We start from the raw sequence: 21,685 nt of genomic DNA, 5'->3' as shown, positions 1-21,685 counted from the left end.
TGGAACAGAGCTGGCAGAGGTGGGATAGGCGCGGTGGGCAGAGGTGGGTGAGGGCCGCTGTGGGCCTCTTCAGGGGCTTGGCTTCCCCCATCCCCTCCCAAGAGAGGTGAAAGCCAGTGGAGGGTTCTGATCAGAGGCTGGACGTCATCTGCCATGTACATGTTGATGTGGGTGATAAATTAGAGGGGGTAAGGGCAGAGGCAGGAGGGCAGTCTGGAGGCTGACCGCAAACCAGGTGAGAGAGGGGGATATTTTTGTAGTGGGGTAACAGCAACACAGAAGGCAAGGTGTGGTTGGGTTTTTAGAGGCTGAACAGCCAGCTGCAGTGCTAAATTGCTAAGAGAAAAGGGAGAGTGAAGGATAAATTTGCTGTTTGCAGCCTGAGCGGCTGGAAGGGCATGTGGTCTTTCTGTGACATAGGGAAGACTGAGGGAGGAGGCAGCATAGGGGGAGAAGACTGAGAGTTCGGTGGGGAACGTCTTCACTTTGGGCGACAATTAGATATCCAAGTGGACAGCTTGGACCGCAGTCAACCCAATCCAAGGCCTAAGACAGGGTGATGATGGAGGTTGCGTCAGTGATTGTACAGCCCGGTGGGATCAAAGCTAGGCACCAGAGGGCACTTCCAGTTTTAGCAAACATTCCAAGTGACTCTCCTGCAGGTGACCCAGGGACCATTCTTTGAGAAGCACTGCTGAAGGCCCCTCTCCCATCCTCTTTGGTTGTGGACAGGCCCACCTCCCTGAGTCCTTGTGTTGCCCACCCCAGATGACATGATTGGGCTCTCTCTTTCCTCCTCCAGTCTACTCCTCTAGGCTTTGCCCAACATATGAATGGAAGGAGAAAGACTTATTGGAGGAGAGAAGCAAGTTCAAAATCAAAATGCCATTTATAAGAACAGTGGTTATTCCTATGAAATAAACCAGAATCACCGTGTGTACTGAATGCTTCATTAACGTTGGCTTGTCATGCCTTCCCTTGTGGGTCATCGTACAGTTTATGAGCTCAGCACTCTGATTTACATCAGGGTATTTCCTTCCTGAGAGTCTCCATCAGTGCTCCCAGGGGGTCAGCTTCCTTCGTGGGGGTCCCTTTCCCCTGAATAGAGCTCTTGTCTTCTGTGTACCAGTGGATATTTTGATAAATTGTTTAAGCAGTTGATTGTATTAAAAGCTTTTGAGTTGGTATTTATGAACCACCAAGCATTTTATTTATGCATTCTCCTAAATAAACCTTTAGGATGATTCTTGCTTTTAGAGTTGGCGCTACAAGATCCTTGGGAAATAGAGTCAAATGAGCTAGTATTGGGGGAAGAAATGACAGAAAATGACAGCACTGTGCAGGTACGGTTTATTCTCACAATAACTTGTGCTGGGGACAGTACGTCCACCACTTAATATGACTACAGTCCCCTGACAGTGCATGTCATTGGCGTAAATTCCCCAGGCACGGATCCACAATGTTCACAGGTGACCTAGGCCTGCAACCTCACACACGCCCTCCGTGTACCACAGCATCAAAGCACGGGGAGGAACTGATGGAATTGTAACAAACCTTCTCTCTGCTTTTTAGGATGGCCGCCCTTCTTCTAAAGAGGCTAACATCACAATCCATAAAGACTGGAAATAACTGCATCAGCAGATGTCTTGGTAGATGCATCCTGCATGAGACCATCCCAGCGCAGCGGTCCCTCGGAGCTTCTGTCCCAAGACTGTCCTCCTGGATTCATGCAAAAGCTTTCAGTACTGTTGCGGACCCCCAGGACGAAAGAAAGAAGAAGAAAAGGAGCGAGCCAGCTTTTAACAGCATCGGGAGAAAAATTCACGAGCGAGTCATTCACGTGCTGGATGAGGCGGGCAATGATTTGGGAAACATGCACCGAGCAGACGTGATCAGGCTCATGAACAAGCGGGACCTGAGGCTCGTGAAACGGGACAGCGGCACCGAGTCTCCCCAGTACCAGCTCCTGACGGGGGCACAGATTCACAAGGAGCAGCTGAGGCTTCGGGAACTGGAAAAGGCCAACCCCAAAGCTGGTAGGTGTCGTGCTGTCTGCAGACTGAGTCCTCGGGACCCCGGACCAGCAGTTGAGAGCGGCATCTGCCAAGGCTCCCCGTGACCTTAGGGATGTGAAAAAGCAGGGAAGTTCACGGTCTCCCCACCCCTGCCCACATCTTTCTTCAGCTCTCCGTTATTGCCATTCCATTTTTTCCTGGATGCCCTGTGGACAGCATCTCTTCCTTTAAGCCTGTGTAAAAAGGTGCAGGGTGGGGGATAAGGTAAACTCCCCAAAGTGATGAAACCGCTTTTCCCTGTGGTCCTTAGCTCAGTCTCTGATCTGGGGGTGGCAGAGCTATTCGCAGTGGGAGTGAAAGGAGACTCGGAGGTGGCGGATTCGAGTCCCTGTTCCAGGGCTGGGCCATTCGATTCCCCGCCTTTCCCCCCACATCTCTAAAGTGGCAGTGCTTCATTAATTGCTTGGAAGCACTTTCTAACCTCCTAGGTGATTCAGGTGATTCTAACTTCCTAGGCTCTCCCACCCCAGTGTTTTGTTACAATATTGGTTAAGTAATGCTCATTTACGCATTTTTGTGGATCACCTTCCAATGCCCTTGTCATGGATGCCTTCATGGAACCATGAATTGAATAGTCATGGATTTGTCACGATTCCTGCTAAGTGCTGATCATTACGAAAGAGTGTTTTCTGTTAAACAGCCTGGGACAGGGACCAGGAAGACTGGTCCCGAAGCTGCCACAGTGAGGTTGTGTATCTTAAGAAAACCACACACTGTCTGTGGCTCGGTCTTGTAAGCCCACATTCAGCAGAGATGTTGACTAGGAAACAAAGAGCATTCAGAGGAGGCCAACTAGGATGGTAAAGACTTCAAACTGTATCCCAGAAAAGTAGTAGAACAGCCCAGAGAAGCTTGGAGAAGACCCGTTGCTGTTGTGAGCGCTACTTGGAGGGCTAAGGTGTTAAAGGCATTATTTTGTCCTGAGAGAGACCTAGGACCAGCTGCAGGGGCTTGAGGGAAGCAAGGAGGTGTTAATAAAAGGACTTTCTTTTCTTAGAAACATTGCTTTTATTTTGGAAATTGGAAAGCATACAGAAAAATATAAATACCTACTATCCACTGTCCAGAATGAACAAGCATTAACATTGCTGTGCTTCAGATTCTTAAACAAAATAAAACATCCCAGAAAAGTTGGAAGTCCCCTGTGCGCCGTTTCCCGGTGCTGTCCTCCCTTTCCACCATCATGGACTCCGGGTGTAGTAGATCTGTGTTGTTAAGCTTCGGTTCCATATATACAGTGTAGAGCAGGATTTTATACACATAAAAATTATGTCATGCTGTTTTCAAGAGTCATGTTGATAGAACAGCTGTAGCTGATTTATTATAATTACTAAATAGAATCCTAAGGATATACCATATACCATGGCTTTAGTGCCTTTGCGTGGACATTGGGCTCGTTTCCAGTCTTTCATTGAGAACAATGCGCCTGTCAGTGTCCTGAGCCTGTGGGGCAGATCAGCAGTGTATGAAATTTCTTTCCCCACATCCTCACCCACACTTGGTACTCTCATCTCATTTTTGTCATGCTGATGGATGGGAAAGCCTGTCTTACTTATTTGTATTTCCTTTCACCATTTGAGCTGCCTCCTCTGTGAATTACCTGTTTATCGTCCCTGTTTTTCTACTTGTATGGTCCTCCCCCCACCCCCAATTTATATAGGGTTCTCTGTTCTGTGTGATGCCAAAACCTTGTCCCGGTTAGATTTCTTTTGTTGCCCTTTTAAAAATTACCCAGTAGTGTTTTGATATAGGAAATTACCAGATTTTTTCTTAACAAAATCCTTCTCCCGTCTTGAGGTCACATACACTTTCCTTTCTTCTATTTTAAAGTTGTAATTTTTTCACATTTAGTCAGTCCTCCTAGGGAGATTGTTGTATGGGTTGAGACCTAATTTTTCTCCCATATCAAAACTCTGAATTGTCCCGGCGCTTTTACTAGGTAGTTTGTTCCTTCCCTGTAAAATAATTTTTCGAAAAGTCAGGGTTTCCATTTTCAGAATACAGTACACAGGGAGCTCCCTCTTGTCTCATGCAGTCTGGATGACCCCACTGTCACTAGGAGGCCATCGCAAAAGGAGAGGAGAAGAGGACTTCCCAGCTGCTGCTCTAATCAGAAGGAAAAATAAGGATAGTCAAGTTTTATCATAAAGCTAGACTCGTTCCTTTTAAAGGACCATTCTTTTGTTCTTTCATCAAATGAAGGTAAGGATAATGGAAGCATTCCATACATTACAGAATATCTACTTTACGTTTAAAGGCTGAGACCAATATACTCTTACTTGGCAGGTAAAAAATCGGTACCTTTAAGTCTGTCCATCTCCCTTGTTTAAAAAAACATTTGAAACTAAGTCAGAGAGGAGCGTTGGGCCCCTGTGCCAAGCTGATCTCTCCCGAAGTGTGTGATACGGCTCAGGTCTCATGAAGAGACCAGTGAGCAGTCCTAGCACCAAGTCTCCCTGTTTCAAACTAGGATCTACCCTGACAAAGGAACTCAGTTTTTCTTCAAATATTGGACAACATGACTTGGATACAAAGAGTAAACAGATTCAGCAGTGGATTGAGAAACAATACAAAGTTCAAATTACCATAAAGAAAGGGAAGAACCCAGAGGAGCCAGAACAGAAGATGGTGAGTACAGGCATGAGGAACTGCTCACGGTTTTTGTTTTCTGATCTAAAGATATAATTGTAGAAAATCTGGAGAATGTAAAGGCAAAGATGATTAATGGCTAATTCTATCCAGTGATGGCAATAGATTTCCAATTCATTTTTCAAAATGTAAGCATACTCTGGGTACATCACTTTTTCCATGGAAGCGTAAGTATTTTGTCCTGTGAAAACATTGCTCTGCATAATCGCAGGGCTATCTATTATTCTTTTTACAGACTGCACAGTATTTATAATTTAAAAACGTAAGATTCATTTTTAAAAGTCTCCTATTTATAATGCCCCTGAGAAGCATTATGTATAAAAAGTCACACTGCCTTTCTGGAAAGTATCAGTTTATACTCCCAGGCTAAGTTTCTAGAATATTTGTTTTGCCCTTAAGAGTCCAAGACCTTAGCAGCTAAAAGGCAGCATTAGTCTGCTGGTTTCCGCCCTCACTCCAGGTTAGAATCACTTAGGCCTGGGTTTCAGCCCAGAATCTCTAGAACTGGGTGTATTGTTCTAATCACCCCAGTGACTCTATGTTACCAATGTTAAGAAATGCACTAGACTGACAGTTTGGGGGATAAAGAGGTCCTCTGTCAGTACCGAAACCCACTGCTTTGTACTTCCTTTTTTTGAGATGGTAGAAGGGCCCAGACACAGTCCCGCAATGCCAGGACAGAGTGGGAATTTAAAACTATCAACCTTCAGTGCATCAGTTAGTTATGTGACATTTATAAAACTCCTGGTTATCATACAGATTTCAGTCAGCTTAACCAGATAGGCACAATTTGATATATTAGATAGTCACTTAACAGCAATTCAGGAATGCTGATTTTTATGTGTATTAGAGCATTAACACTAGAAAGCATCAGAGACAGTTTTAAATTAATCTTTGGGTGTTTTCCCTTTCTAGGAGGAGATCTGTCATCAAATACTCCAGACCATGCCTGGACTAGCTACCTTCTCATCCCGGCCACAGCCTGTTCGGGGAGGAAAAGCTGTAATGTGTGTTCTTCGTCATTTGAGCAAAAAGGAAGAGAATGCCTGGAGAGAAGCTCAAGGAACCCAGAAAGGAGACACTTTGAACAAAGAAAACAGAAACAATCAAGAATCAGATGTTGTGCATCAGTGATTTTAATAAAGAAAAATGTGCTTCTGAGCGGAAGTCACTGAGCTGGCTGCTGGGTGTCATTTAAACAAAGCAGTGTGAGGTTCAGCTGAGGGTAAGGGCCGCAGCAGTCGAGAGTACTTTGTCTTCAGTACAGTTCAGGGTCTCTCCATTTTTAGGTGCAGATAAGCCTTGTTCTTGCTTCCTTTTAGGAGGAATATAGCCACTGAGACGAGAGGCCAAACTCCGTTTTTCACGAGAGGGTTTTACCTTTGGAGATAAGAAAACAAGATAATGGGAATTCAAAATCAAGCTGTGTGAACCGATCTTCTACTAGCTGTTACCCTCCCCCACCCCGGCACACAGTGCTCCTTCAGAACAGAGTGAAGGTCGTGCCCTCCCTTCCACAGCAGTGCAGGCTCACTCGCTACTAAGGAGCTGAAACATTCTAGACTGCATCTGGCTGAGGTAACTGACGTTTAAAATCAACAGCTTCCCTGACTCAACTTACTTTGAGCTTCATTTTCTTCTTATCAGGGTCATGCACCACGGCATGCCTAGTGAGACTTTGCTACAATGAAGGAGAAACAAACAGTTACATCTTTAGAACACTGCCATTTTGGTATCTCTTAATAGGAAAACTCCATGACTTACTTAAATAAACTGTCCACCTTCTTTCTGTTACATCCCATTGAAGGATGTGACCTCAGCTTACAAAGATTCCCCCACCAGAAGCAGAATTCTTCCTCAAATCCTAGACCTAAATCACTATCTTTCTGAAGGACCCAGGTTAGGAACTTATACAGTCTCAACCTCCGCTGGCTTCTTAGTTGTTTCGTAAGTAAGAGGAGGGGAAACCAGTTCTGAGTGAGCTATTCCAAGCCGAAGAAGGTTCTTTTAGCTGAACCTCAGCAGCATTCCCAAACCCCAGTGGAAAATCTGACCGAGGCCTTCCGATCCTCAATAATGCTGACCCCCGTCAGCCCCAGGTTGTTTTCTAACGGTCTGGACGCACGAGGCGCCCACCTCACTGTCTCTTCAGACTCAGCTGTAACTCATGGTTCACACTTGTAGGAGCACCTGCCAGACTGAGGGTCCGCAGAGCAGCGCGGGTCCTCTGGTAAGTGTCCCGTTCTTACCTATTCAAGTCACACCAAGATCCAGACTAGATCCCCACGTGCTATAGTCCCTCATGTCCTTGTTGCCCACTCTCTCAACCCCTAAAAGATGACAGTCTAAAAGGACACCCAAGTATCAGCATACTCTTAAAACTAATAAGCATGTGGTACCGCAGGCCACTGGTTCTCAAGGACGTGAAGACCCAGAGGGTTTGTTAAAACACAAATTACTGGGCCCCATCTCCAGAGTTTCTGATCCGGGGAGGGCCTCTGGATATGCATTTCTAGCAAGTTCTCAGGTGACACTGATGCTCCTGGTCCAGGGCCATGCTTTTAGAGCCACTGGCATAGGAAGATCCGGTTGTTCTGCAGACCTGAGTTAAGAACTGCTCCTGCTGAAGCCAGAATGGAAGGTCCAGAGCACCCGGCTTTCCCCATCTGTAGGCCCTGGGGCACCATCTTGGAATCCAGAGCTCCCAGGAACCCAGCTGGGAAGCCCCAGACCTAAAGGACAGCATCCGGGAGGGCGAGTACTTACTTTCATTGCGAAGGTTTTGCCACAGCCAGGATGTTCACAGGTAAATGGGCGCCTTTCCTCGTGAAAAGAGAGAATGTGGCTCTGGAGGTTAAACACGGTTGTGTAGGTCCTACCACAGCCTTCCCTCGGACACCGGCATACATCCCTTTCCGGGGCGTGAGTTTTCACATGCTGCTTAAGGTAATCCTTGCGCTTAAATGTTTTCTGGCATACTTCACATTTTATGTCCTCTGGTGGAGTAGACAGACAAACTTAACCGATCTCCCCAGGTATGACCATACAGAGAAAATTTACTTCAATATATAAGTAATGTATTTGATGCCGAAAATGTCATGATTATCATAAATCAGAAAACGAACTCCAATTTTTATTGCTTGGAAGTCTGTCTGAATTCTCCCATGTTCTTGTATTACAGAAAGTCACTCTTCCCTTACCAGGGAGCAGGGGTTCTCAGCACAGTGGCTGCGGGCAAAGGGAGATTGAGACGACCAGTTTCCTTCCTTGTCTGCCAATACATAAAGCACTGTTTCCCAAACTGTCCCATAGGCCACCAGTGCCTCCCAAGGTTCTTGACTACTAATTTAGGGGTGCCTGGGTAGCTCAGTCTGTTAAGCCTCTGCCTTCGGCTCACGTCATGATCCCAGGGTCCTGGGTCTGAGTCCCGCATTATGCTCCCTGCTCAGTGGGGAACCTGCTTCTCCCTCTCCCTCTCTGCCCTTCTCCTCCCTGCCTTGTGCTCTCTCTCAAATAAATAAATAACATCTTAAAAAAACACAAATGTGCACAGCAATTCCTGGCATAGCTCCTCCTGAACCTGGGACCACAGCTCTGTCTGCTAATTTGCCAAACGGCTGAGGTACCCAGCACATCTCAAAACATGACACAGAAAAGTTATTATTTTAAGGCCCATGTTTAATATTTCCCTCTTTAAAAGCAGTTCTAAAGTGACAAATATTTACACTGTGCCATACATGTCTGCCTTACCTTTGTGGGTTTCTCTCACATGTTTTAGAAGCTCTGTCCATGTTTTTGCCACAAAGGAACATTCTTTTTGACACATATAGCCTGTTGAGAAAAAAATACATTGGTGCATTGCCTTTCATAAATATTCAGTGTAAATACCAAACGTAATTAGAAAGGAAACTTGTAAGCCTACATAATCTTTCTCCAGGCTCCCAGTAATGTTCGGTTAGTCTTTAGAGGTGGGAATAAAAACTCAGTTTTGCAGGGAAACCTAATAATCATGTAGCAAGGTAGTCCACGTAGGGTCTTAGGCCCGCACACTTCACAGAAGCATGCTGTTCCTGGTAAGTTGCTGCCCTTCCCCTGCCGCCATGGCTCGCAGCCCCCGCCCCTCCCTGCTTTCTGCCTGCCTCTTCTGTTCCTCCGTGAAAGCTCCGTGGTCTTCTGGGCTTGGCAGACCACCAACTCTACATCTCAGTGGTTGTGTGCCTACCCCTGGCCTCCAGTCTTACTATCTGGTAAGTTATACAATACAGGAAAGACGCAGGGTGCAATTAAGGGAGAAAATAAGAACCCAGAGGAAACGCTGTAGACAAAAGTAGACATCATGCGAAGCACCAGAACTGGAAGAATCCGTCACTGTTAACAGCCAATCTGTGTTTCACCAACTCAACAGAGAGAAACTAAAAGGAACGAGGCTACCTCTCACTCTTCAGCTGCTAGTCTCATGTTTAAAACAACAACAACAAAAACCCCATATACTCAATACTTAGAAAACTGGAATACAGAATAAAAAACCCCTCAAGGAGGGGCGCCTGGGTGGCTCAGTGGGTTAAAGCCTCTGCCTTTGGCTCAGGTCATGGTCTCAGGGTCCTGGGATCGAGACCCGCATCAGACTCTCTGCTCAGCGGGGAGCCTGCTTCCCCCTCTCTGCCTGCCTCTCTGCCTACTTGTGATCTCTCTCTCTCTGTCGAATAAGTAAATTCTTTAAAAAAAAAAACAACCCTCAAGAAAACAGAGAGTAGAGTCAAGTAATTTAATCAAGTCTTTCTGGAAAAAGTTACAATCTGGTAACTCCAAAACCTCAAACTGTTATCCAAGCCCTGAGCAGATGCCCGTAAGGAAGAGGAGGACACAGGCATCAAAGAGGTAACAGTGGTGAAAAAGCCAACCGTGGCCGGAGCGCGAACACTCTCAGAAGCAGAGAACCCCCAGGCACTTGTGGCAGACCAAGAGACGCCGGCTGTGAACAGTGACGAAAGGAGTGGAAGAACAGACGAGGGTGTGCAATGTCTCTGGTCCAGTCTAAAACCTGAACCTGCAGCACGTGGCCCCCACCTAGATGGTGTTGGGTACCTCCGCGGGACCACGGCATAGAACAGAGCATCTTACAGTCAAAGAACTTGACACAACACACGCACACACACACACGCACACACACACACTCTCCTGGGGTCTCCTCAAAGCGGGGGCCACCTGGGAGTGCCAGACATACCCTCGTGGACCTTCCTGTGTCGCTTCAACCTGCTGGGTGAGGCGAAGTGTTTGCCACATCCTTCCTGGGCACACCTGGGTTAACAATAGATCCCGTATGAGCCAATCCGCTTTTGTGGAGCATCTGCTGAAGGTGAGTATGACTCTGTCCTTTTCTGCTACCCAAGTCTCTCCCCACCACCAAACCAATCATAAAGAGGAGATGTGAAATTGAGACTGAATCCCAAGTGAAATTCAAGTGACTTGACCAGCCTTGAGACCAAACAAACCGAGAGAAGAGTCATGACTTCTTTTTTTGGCGTTGTGATCATATTAAAGTGTTCATCTTCACCGTTCTGAGACTGGGCTGTTTTCGTGGCTACGAGACAGCTGAGGTAAACCCCTAAGGCATTCTCAACTGTCTCCTGGGTCTCATGCTGCCACCTGGGGACGGTGTGGAAGGAAAGCAGCGGCAGACGCACGGGCTCTAGTGAGCCACGCAGGGCACAGCCGCTTCAGTGCAAAAGGCCCCGGTGGCACAAGAGGTGGCAGGCCTGCCAGCGAGGAGACACAGGCCCTGCAGTGACCCCAGGCAAGCCACGGCTCTGGGGGGACCAGGAAGGCACTGGGCAGGATGGTGGCCCACAGAGCGGCTGGCTAGTGCCCTTGAAGATGCACCTCCGAGCAGGCAGCTGGAGCTCCCTGACACCCTCAGCAAGTCCAGCCCCGTGTGTCCAGTCACCATCCCTGCTCCTCAGGAAGGCCACTCTAAGCACACAGCCCTGTGACTTCTGCTCTGTAGCAAAGGAATGCTTCGTGTCTGCATAATGACAGTTCACATAATTAAAGAGCCTCTTTGGGACGCGGGGGTGGCTCAGTTAGTTAAGCGTCTGCCTTCGGCTCAGGTCATGATCCCAGGGTCCTAGGATCGAGTCCCACATCGGAGCTCCCTGCACAGTGGGGAGTCTGCTTCTCCCTCTGCCTGCCGCTTTCCCTACTTATGCGCGCACACTCTCTCTCTGACAAATAAATAAAATCTTTAATAAAAATAAAAATAAACGAGTTCTAACTGAATAAAGTCATTTCTTAGCTTTCCCTTCGAGCTTAACCACAACTGTACTAATTTCACAAATCATTTAGAAATACATTAACTATTTCTGTTGGAAAGGAAGAGCACAAACTTTTGAAATGCCCCACTATATCAATGGGCATTCACAGTACAGAAAAGCGTTAAGAAATGGTTTCTGAACACTTGCACCCAACTTCTGCCTTTCAATCTTATTCCCACCTCAACTGTAAGAGAGCCCAGGCGCGGGAAGCACCTACGTGAACAGCGGCTCGTTGGTGTGCTGGCACTGGTGAATTCTCAGCTGCTGGTGTTTCCTAAAGGCCTTCTTGCAACCTTCAAAAGTGCACTGTTTAATAAAGGTTCGTTAGTCTGGAGAAAAAAGAAAACCGTTCACAAGAGAATTCCCTCAAGATAAACATATTGTGGAAACTTTATACTTGCTACTTGTTTCCACTGAGTTACTGTCAAATTCTAGGCCAGGAAGCTTTGAAGACGAACCCATTTGAAACAGCATAAGGGTTTCATTTGGGGCAGCCTACCCATAATAAACTTCATTAGCACAAAAATGTTTCAAAATAAACCGCTGTTAAGTTAGCTAGGAGTTGGGCTAAATTCAGGTATTTGGCAGACAAAATCTGCTTGATGAGCATTTTCGAAACATGGACAATAAGCATAAAAATAAAGAATTTAGGCACAGAAAATCATTCATACTTACTACATATTGTTTTTGCTGATTTTCATGTTTACGTTCAAAATGTTTCTTCAAGTTTGATTTTGTGTTGAATTTTTGATCACAACCGCTGGCTGTACAACTGTAAGAAATTGTATGAATCAAAATATTTACAAGCCGAGGGAAGAGAATTTTTAAGGTGCATATATCCTCCAACTTTATAAAAGTACTTTCCCAAGTACAGTATAAAATCGTCTTTAACAAATTCCAAAGTGTTAAGTCAGGGTCAGCCTCTCAGTTCTGATACGATTACCAAGCACGGAGATGCGTTTTTCATGTTAGGCCTCTGAAATCAGGCACAGTACAGCACACATGCTTTGTGAATCAGGCAGAGGGAAAGTGGAAAACACTAGTTCCAAAAGCCCAAACCCTGCTTAGGCTTAAATTGTATTTAAGTTAAACTGTTCTCAATTTAGAATTGGATAACCTTAATTTTGCTTGAAATGTCACAATAAGCTGCATTTCCAAAAAAACCTCAAAAACACTAGTTTCTGCTTACCATCAGAGGTAAAAACAGATATTTAGAGCAAAACCACAAACCATATGGCCTCTCGCATATCATCAAGCCGTTCTAGTCCCCCCTTAATGAGCGCTTCTATATCTCACCCTTGAATTATCTAAATTCTTTGGGCGGTTGCGTTTTTTACTGTGTGCTCTTCTTGTGATGAGTTCTCCAAAGCCTGGTGGACGAAGCAGGACCTCCCTGAGAGCCCTGATCTCAGCTGTCATTCACTGATAAACACTGGGTAGGAGTCCCGTCGGGCACTGGGCTATCCACAGGGACAGATGGAGACACACAGGTAGGGGCCGTGCGATCGATGGCACTAGAAGCACACAGGAGGGGCGCTGGGGCAGAGACCACTATGAATTTCAACAGGGGTTGTTTTTTTTTTTTTTATAGATTTTTATTTATTTATTTGTCAGAGAGAGAGAGAGGGAGAGAGAAGAAGCACAGGCAGACAGAATGGCAGGCAGAGGCAGAGGGAGAAGCAGGCTCCCTGATGAGCAAGGAGCCCGATGTGGGACTCGATCCCAGGACACTGGGATCATGACCTGAGCCGAAGGCAGCTGCTTAACCAACTGAGCCACCCAGGCGTCCCAACAGGGGTTGTTTTTGACTTTGGGAACAGAACGCAGTTTTAGCTGGGTACACGATGAACAGAAATAGAGCTTTTTCCAGCCTCCCTTGCAATTAGGGGTGGCCACATGGCTCTTTTGGGCCTGTCCTGTTAAAGCAACCACAAAGCGTCTGAGAAGGGGGCACACCTCTTTTGCTCCTTCGCCCACCCTGGTGGCTGGAACGCCTGTGTGACAGCTGGAGCTCCAGCAGTCCTCCTGGAGCATGATGTTGAAGCCCCAAGATGAAGCTGGCAGAGAAAGGCTACAAAGAGCCCAGGTCTCCTGACTGTGGCACACCCCTCAGCTGTCCATTCCTGCATTTCAGTTAAGCAAGAAAAACAGAGACTGTCTTGTTTAAGCCACTAGGGTGCTGGGTTTTCTGTCACTCTGGCCTTGAATCCTGATCCAAGCATCTAACCCAACACAAGTTGGGGCAAGAGGACAGGGCCCAGAAACGTTCTGACAGGAAGCAAGGAACAGACACAGGGACCCAGTAGACGCAGGTAGCATCACAGATGGGGCTGCTGGTCAGTTAAGCGCTGCTGGACCACAGTTTCGTGTCAGAGAGTCAAGCAAACAGGGCAAGATCATAAAAAGGTGAAGTCACCAAGGTCATTTATACAACATACTAAGATCCTAGACGTGGTTATGAAAGCCACACTTAAAACCCGTGCCCAGCCTTAAAAAGGGAAGCAGTCTGGAGGCAGAGAAAACACCATTCAAGTGGGAGTTAAGAGGCTGGAGTAAAACCCCAGCAGCCGGAGGGACAGAGTCTGAAGGACAGGGTCTGAGGGACAGCTGAGAGGGTGAGGCGCCCAGGGGAGCTGCCTTGCCTCTGCTACGGGTCGTCAGGTAGACACAGATGCCACCCGACAAGAACGAGGCAGGTGAAGACCAAAGGAAGCAGAGCTCAGACTTGACTGGGAGGGATTTGGGCCACTCGAAACTTAAGGAGTCAGAGAGACACCCAGCAGCACCATCCAGATGGGAGCCTGGAACTGAAGACAGGTCAGGCGAGAGAGAGAGCTGGCCGGGATTACCACAGAGTGGCCTTGGTCCAGAGGGAAGAACACTCAGCTTTCCTGGTCCCCCTGTGCATCTGTACCCAGCTCGTTCTCCTTGAAGATTTCGTCTTTAAATAGCACAGAGTAACTTAGCTCACAAACCAAAGAGCATGAAAAGGGACACAGCTGCATGACGCCCCACCACTCTTAGGACAGGTGACACTTTCGGTTTTATTAAGTAACTTTTTTTTTTTTTTAAAGATTTTATCTATTTATTTGACAGACAGAGATCACAAGTACGCAGAGAGGCAGACAGAGAGAGAGGTGGAAGCAGGCTCCCTGCAGAGCAGAGAGCCCGATGTGGGGCTCGATCCCAGGACACTGGGACCATGACCTGAGCCGAAGGCAGAGGCTTTAACCCACTGAGCCACCCAGGTGCCCCTATTAAGTAACTTTTAACGTTGCAAATACAAATACAGATTCTTCCTGTCCACTCTTCCCTCCTCCTTTTTACACACAAAAAGGCAGCTCTCCGTACACACTCTTCTGAACTTTGGTCTTTCAGTGACTATGCCTTGGAGATCCTGTTTCCCAGACAACACCTGCATTCGCTTTTCCAGCTGTAGACTGCTCTACTGTGCTGCTATGCTCTTCAGTCCCTCGCGACCAGCAGGTGGGTTGACCCCAATGCTCCGCTCCTACTAATAGTGTCATACATGCATTTAATACAGGCCCGAGTGTACCTACAGAATAAATCTCCCGACGTAAACCTTCCAGGTCAAAAACTATAGTCCAGCTCTATTTTCCAGACCACACTTAGTTACTCTCTGCTGGGCTTGCTGAACTACATTTTGAAATCCATTAAGCTTTACTTAGGGCTATTTATTTTGATGATACACCATGTGCTTGCGTGAGATAAAGACATCTGCCCCCCCAGTAATTTGTCCCATTCCCGCACGCTACCACGCTGGTCACACAGAGAGGTGGCTCTCCACGTGGAAAAGGACATGAAGATGATCCCGTGTCAACTACTGACAACTCAATTTCCCCAAGACTGTTTGGACCTTAGTGAGACATGAGACACTTCACCTTCACCATCATCTTAAAACTAAAAGAAAACAACTCAGGTCATTAGAAAACCTTACGCGCAAGGAACTGTCTCATGGAACACAATTACGGTATCAAATTCCAACAGGGGCAAAACTGGTCTCCTGTATGTAGCTCTGGACAGCTAATAGAGTATTATTTTTTCAATGAAAACTAAGTGTTTCCACGGAATGTTCTGTTCAGTGGGTCTCCAAGTGTGGATGTCAGACCAACAGCATCATAACCTGGGAACTTGCTGGAAATGCAAATTCTCTGGCCCCACCCATTACCTACGGAATCAGAAACTCCGGGATGGGATCCAGCACTCTGGTTTTAACAAGCTCTCCCAGTGATTCTCACGCTCCCTAAATCTGAGATCCACTGCTTTAAAGAAGTAGCTGATTCAAAAGGCAAGCAGTACCCATCCTTTCAGAACCAGCAACTCCAAAAAGAATAAAATAGAACCTGGTGTGGGAGAGGTGCAGGGGCTTAATTTGAAGAAACACAAGATAAAACTATTAAAAGCTCTACTTCTTCATGCTTCTATCTCTTATCCAGAAGCTTATTTACTGGTTCATAAAGACCCTGTAACCCACGGAGGCAAGACTCTGCCAGGGAACCATTATCCCATCTAGTCTGAATAAGGTGTTTAGGGGGGAGGATTTCCCAGTCAGTATGTACTTCAAAAGGGAGAAGAGGGGCGCCTGGGTGGCTCAGTGGGTTAAGCCTCTGCCTTTGGCTCAGGTCATGATCCCAGGGTCCTGGGACTGAGCCCCCAGTTGGGTTCTCCACTCAGTGGACTCAGTGGGAAGCCTGCTTCCCTCATCTCCTCTGCCTGCGTCTCTGCCTACTTGTGATCTCTGTCTGTCAAATAAATAAATAAAATCTTAAAAAAATAAATAAAAGGGAGAAGACAGGATGCAAACTCAAGACAACTTCAGATAAACTCACTGCTAAAGTTATCCCACACAAAGGACCCACAAAACCCCCTCTTCTCTTCCACACATCCAAACCCAGTCTCCTCTTGGACCCAGAGCAGCAAAGGAGAGAAGCTGTTCGCTCTTGGTCTCAGGAGTGAACAATCCATTTTCTTACCAGGAACGATATGCCAAATACAGGTCGATATGCCAAATACAACTGCTTCAAAGGCCTCAGAACTGTGTTCTACTTACACAAATGGCTTTTCCCCCGTGTGAATCAGGACATGGCGGCTCAGATGGTAGTCCCTGACAAAGGCTTTGCCACACCCTTCATGGTCACAAACAAACGGTCTCTAGCAGGAAGGAAAGAAAAAACAGGTCAATCCTGCCCCAGTTAGTAATTCTGGTATTATTTAAACACCTAAAATGTACAGGAGGCAAAACCACGGACGCCGCCTCCAGAGAGGGTTTCCTCTCGGTAAGTGCTGAGCACCGAGGCTAGACAATGGTGTTCTACAAATGCCACAACTTTCTCACAAAGGCAGTGACAGATTTTGTTCTATGAATAGCAGATGAAATAAGCAGGTAGCCTTCACAGTAAGAGACGGCACTGCTAACCTACTCCTAGCCTGACAGCAGGCTTCACCGGTACCACCCCACCCCTGAAGGTGACTTGTCTGCCATCAGCATGGCCAACATGCACGTGTTTCCAACCACAGCGTGTTTTTAACCATTCGAAGCCTACGGCACAGGAACGTGCAGGTTCCGTCTCATCACAGACAAGCCCAGTGCCTATGCTACGAGAATGCCCAGCACACCACCGGGAAGACGTTCACAGGTGCCAGAGCAAAGCCATCAGCTCCCAGCCTAACTGCAACCACCACTTGGGACCCAGGCAGGAAGGGTCTCCATTCTAAACTTATAGGAAAAGTCAAAAATGTCCCCCAAATAACCAGTTTTGTTTATTTGATTATGAAAAACATAACCCCAAGACGGTCTAGGAAGGAAGTACCAAAGCCTCAAATATCAGTACTAGTAGCAAAGCCAGTAGACAGGAAGACAGAAGAGTTTATTACTGGGGTAAAATCCATGGAACTTTGCACAGTATTTGTAAGTCTTTCTTTTTTTATTGTTTTTGTTTTTTTTACTTGATTAATTAACTTATTTTATTTGACAGAGAGAGATCACAAGTAGGCAGAGCAGCAGGCAGAGAGAGATGGAAGCAGGCTCCCTGCTGAGCAGGGAGCCTGATGATGCCGGGCTCAATTCCAGGACCCTAAGATCACGACCTGACCCAAAGGCAGAGGCTTAACCCACTAAGCCACCCAGGCGCCCTTGTTGTTTTAAAGAGAGGGCAGTTTACTTGTCTAGAGGACAGAGCTGAGGGAGGGGGATGGAGACTACTTGCCCCATGCCCCAGGGTCATAGACAGTCTATCCTTCCTCTGGGCCATGGCTCTGGGGGTGACCCACAGAAGGGAGAGGAGGCTCATGCTGCCCCAAGGGTTTTCAGGGAGGGACACAAAAGTGACCATGCTGGGGCGCCTGGGTGGCTCAGTGGGTTGAGCCGCTGCCTTCGGCTCGGGTCGTGATCTCAGGGTCCTGGGATCGAGTCCCGCGTCGGGCTCTCTGCTCAGCGGGGAGCCTGCTTCCCTCTCTCTCTCTCTCTGCCTGCCTCTCTGCCTACTTGTGATCTCTGTCTGTCAAATAAATAAAATCTTTTAAAAAAAAAAAGTGACCACATGCTTCCCTACTTGGACATACAAGTTTCAGAACCCACAATCTGAGGGACAGAATGGGCAACAGAAAGGATAGGGTGGCAGAATTTAATGGATGTTTTGAGTGAAGACAGTCCCTGGGTAAGACTGCCAAGACAACTGGGTAGCATGGCTAAAGTCAAGGGCAGAAAGGAGCAGTGAAAACAGTAGGTGAGGAAGAGGAAAAGATTTGGAGGAAATGGTCAACCTTCCAATGCTGGAGAGGGTAAGGAGGATAGGGGCCATGAGGACATGCGACGGAATGGCCTGTATGTGAGGTAGGTACTAGAAGCAAAAGCAGGGGCTGCAGGCCTCTGGTTTAAGAAATTAAGGGCCTTCAGAGGCACCTGGATGGCTCAGTCGGCTGAGCATCCAACTCTTCATTTCCACTCAAGTCGTAATCTCAAGAGTCATGAGATGCCGCTGCACACTCAGCACTCAGTCTGCTTAAGATTCTCTCTCTGCCTCTCCCTTTCCCCCTCCCCACTGCACTCCCTTTCTCTCTAAAATAAATTAATTAATCTAAAAAAGGATGGAGGGGGGAGAAATTAGGGGCCTTCAGATGAGGCAATGTGAAGCCAGGTTCTGCCAAACATTGGGAAATTGGGTAGATTCCTTGGCCTCCGTGAACTTCCCTTTCCCCAGAGGTCATCTTCTAAAGACTTCGATTGCCCTCAAAATAAAATCCAAACCCTATTTGTACCCTGGCCAGAAAATGAGCCCACCAGACATGCTTCTCAGACCTCTTCTTGTATTGTCCCCAACTCAATCACACTCAATCACGCTTCCTTCTGCAGTTTGTTTTTTGTTTTCCTGCCCAGACTGTTCTTCCCTCGTGTCTCCATGATTACATCCTTTCTGTGTCATTCAGACCACAAGAGACCTTTCCTGACCATCCTCTAGGAGCTCTCAATTTGCTGTGTCCCATTCCGACTTATTACTTTGCCCCAATTAAAGCATAAGGTGGGTGACAGCAGATGCCTTGTCTGCTTTGTTCACTATTCTCTCTTCAGGGCTAGAAAGGTACTGAATTATGAAGGAATGAATGCATGCTGCTTGCCAAAGCTCCAGTACTTAGAAGTCATTCCCCATTCCAGTTCCAGGAGGCCAGGGATTAAGTCAGGTGTCTGCTGGGGGGAAAAGCGGGGGATATAGAAGGGATGAAAATAAATGTATCCTTCCTCTGCACCTATTTACAGATTACCCGGAGGTGATGACTGGCCAAAGCTCAAGATCAAAGGGGAAGCGTTGGTTTAGAAAGCCCCGTGCCCATGACAAGAGTGTCTCGGTCTCAGAACGTGTCTACCGCTCCTCGGCTCCTCCCAAACCTAAGGCAGAGCTGGTTCGCCTCTATGATCCAGGTTGCCAAAGCTGAACATGTCTTGCAAAGGCATGTGCACCCACGTGCTGCCCCTGGCCTCACGGACAGAGCCCGCCAGGCGGGCCACCGCGTCCCGAGTCCCTGGGGCTGGACGCCACGCCCCTCCGCCGCACGGCTGGTGCCTGGTTACCTCCCCCGTGTGCTTGCACAGGTGCGCGTCTAACTTCCAGGCCTTGTTGTAACTGGCGTTGCAATCAGGGAAGGAGCAGATGAACCTCCTATTGAGCCCGGAGGGCGGCGGGGCGGGGCTCTCGCCGGCTTCAGTGAAGGCGTCGGCGATGGTCAGGAATGACACGCCCTCCGCAACTGAGGCCGGCGGCTCCAGGGCGCCCCGCACCGTGGCTCAGCCAAGTGCCGAGGCACGTGCAGCAGACGGCTGCGCGTGACCGACGCTCAGCCCTGCGCCTTCCGTTCCGGGAGCACCCTACTTGCGAGCCCTCCGCGCTTCCGGGAGCGCGACCTCAGCGGGGCGGGACTGGAGCACCGGCGCACGCGCAGATAGCAGGCCCCGCCCCGCGCCGGCGCCGCATCCGCGCATGCTCCGGCAAGCCGCTGGCGGGCTGTCGCCCCTCCCGCGCTTGGGGCTGGGGGCGTGGCTTCCTCATCCCTAGTAGGAGGCACGGTTGGTTAACCCGCGCTACAGAGCGGAAGGCGCAGTTGGTTTGCGACCTGCTCCCGGTCTCCACCACCGCCCTCTGCGCTATGCCGTGCATAATTTAAACTAACTTGTCCTTACATTATTGGTTTGGCTTCTTATGGTTATGTTTGGTCGTATGCTTTCTACGTGCTTCCTGAACTTGTCTGCGCATTAGAATTAAGTGGAGATCTTTTACAAATTCCAAACCCAGAGCATACCCCGGACCAATTAAACCATAATTTCTGGAGGTAGGACACAGGAATCAGAAGTTTTGGAAACGCCCCCAGGCATTCGAGTGCTTATGGAAGTTTGGGAACCACTGCCCTAAGGCCTTGACCTCTCCAAGTATGGGTTGCGGACCGGCGACATTGATAGAAATCAGAACCACAGACCTACTTGAGTCAGATCTCTAGGTGGTGCGATGCACATGAAAATTCGAGAATCGCTGCAGAGGCTCGAATGAATATAGGTGTCTTTTTTTTTTTTACGAGGATCACATGTTTAAAGGATGTCCTTGGATGAGGGTAACAATGATGGGATAGATTGTCCGACGTTCTGCCAGGTGTGTTTTTTTCATATCCTGCGTCTTTCCAAATCGAAACAGGTCTTTGTCAGAGGGTGATGAACAGGTCCCTGCAGAGAAGTTTCGAAAACAAGCCAGGGCTTACTGGCCACTTCTGATCTGGGATCCTCACAGCGTACTCACCCCTGAGCTCAATCCCCTCATCTTTACAGTGAAGATGATGATAATAATGCCCGTCTCAGGGTGTCATGAGACTGAGAGAGGGTGCTGGGATGTGGGTCCACCTGTAGCTTTTCTTGGATTGCTGCTGTAGCCGGGATCTGTGGGACAAGCCCACATGCATCCCTCCCTCCCACCCTCCAGCAACTCGGAGAGTCTTAAATGCTTTCCCTTGTGTGGGTTTTGGCTTTCTCCTCCTCACTCCCACTGTACCCTAGACATGTCAAGGATACTGGGTGAATCTCTTCAAGATACTCCCTTAGCCTCCTGACTCCATTCAGTGTGCCCACGGCTCTCCTCCTGCCTTCTTGACTTTTCCCGTGTCTTTAGTTCTCTTTTGTTCTTCCCACCTTCTTAACTCGGTACCCACATTCTCGTGCTCAGCCCTCTGCTGTGATGTATTGTGGTGGGAGAGCCTCCTACTACACCTACCTTTGGGTTCCAAGTTTATCAACTGTAGGAGTTTGGATGAGGTTCTTTGACTCTCTTTTCTCCTAATACCCTAGTACCCTCCTAATACCCACCTGTTATAGTCATTTTTGGAATGAATTAGATTATATGAAACAATAGTTCCATTTATTACAGGCCCCTGTGCTAGGCCCATCGACCACCAGTTTCAGTTTTCCCCACAACACTGCATGTAAAGCCGCTAATAGGATCCAGGCCACACCTTTTTCCTTCTGTCTCTTTCTTTCCTGTGTACGGATCCATTGTTCCACCTCTTTCTTCCTGCAGTTTACTCCAGTGTGTTTTTCCAATACCCATACTCCTAAATGACAAGTGGATTTTTTTTTTTAACACCATGCAATCAATCAATCTTACTTCCTCCATCTGGCTATACCTCCTTCCCTCTCTTGCCCTGTCAACAGTGATGAGCTCTGTCTCCCACTCATGAAATCCTAGAACAGTGGTTCTCAGCCCTGGCTGCACACAGGAAAGTCACTTTTGAAAACGATGACACCGGGGGCGTCCAGTGAAATCTGAATCCCTGATCCTCCTCCTTCTTCTTTCCCTTTCTCATTCTCTGTCTAGTTTTTCTATACTTGGGACCTAGACACCTGAAACAGCCTGTCAGGCGGCTTCCAGCATCACCTCCCTAACACATCTGAGATTGTATAAGTTTAAGTGTGCAAGACTGCTAATTGCAAAGCATTTTCAGTCCTCTTGGCCATTGTGCCTGCAGCTCAGGTAACAGCACTCAGGTGGGAAATGGGGGCCCTGAGCTCAGCCCGCCAGCAGTCTCCTTCCTACTCTGAACAGATCCGGTCCTATTTCCTCCAGATAAGCCTTACCTGAGTACTGCAGCCCTCGCCAT

General features: G+C 47.8%; 2 protein-coding genes across 3 annotated transcripts in view; one reads left to right on the top strand and one right to left on the bottom strand.

The window, feature by feature from the left end:
- LOC111158522 (mitochondrial translational initiation factor 3) overlaps positions 1 to 5,889 on the top strand; it is a 14,936-nt gene extending 9,047 nt beyond the window's left edge. For both annotated transcript variants that reach the window (XM_022520601.1, XM_022520600.1), the window contains exons 2-4: positions 1,573 to 2,036; positions 4,546 to 4,703; positions 5,640 to 5,889. In XM_022520601.1, coding sequence (XP_022376309.1) covers positions 1,574 to 2,036; positions 4,546 to 4,703; positions 5,640 to 5,858 — 840 coding nt within the window. In that variant the 5' untranslated portion in view covers position 1,573 and the 3' untranslated portion in view covers positions 5,859 to 5,889. The remainder of the gene's footprint in view (positions 1 to 1,572; positions 2,037 to 4,545; positions 4,704 to 5,639) is intronic.
- On the bottom strand, positions 5,838 to 21,685 carry LOC111158521 (general transcription factor IIIA). The gene is made up of 11 exons (XM_022520599.1): positions 21,663 to 21,685; positions 19,420 to 19,598; positions 19,122 to 19,333; positions 16,107 to 16,207; positions 11,711 to 11,807; positions 11,253 to 11,341; positions 9,949 to 10,022; positions 8,475 to 8,555; positions 7,491 to 7,720; positions 6,346 to 6,405; positions 5,838 to 6,104 (listed from the first exon to the last, which is right to left on the bottom strand). The coding sequence occupies exons 1-11, from the start codon at positions 21,683 to 21,685 to the stop codon at positions 5,940 to 5,942; spliced, it is 1,311 nt and encodes a 436-aa protein (XP_022376307.1). The 3' UTR covers positions 5,838 to 5,939.

Source organism: Enhydra lutris, unplaced genomic scaffold, assembly GCF_002288905.1.
Source record: "Enhydra lutris kenyoni isolate GAN:26980312 unplaced genomic scaffold, ASM228890v2 scaffoldscaffold60, whole genome shotgun sequence".
In the NCBI taxonomy this organism is placed as follows: domain Eukaryota; kingdom Metazoa; phylum Chordata; class Mammalia; order Carnivora; family Mustelidae; genus Enhydra; species Enhydra lutris.
Note: the sequence above shows the minus strand (reverse complement) of the source record. Positions and strands in the feature narration are given on the sequence as shown.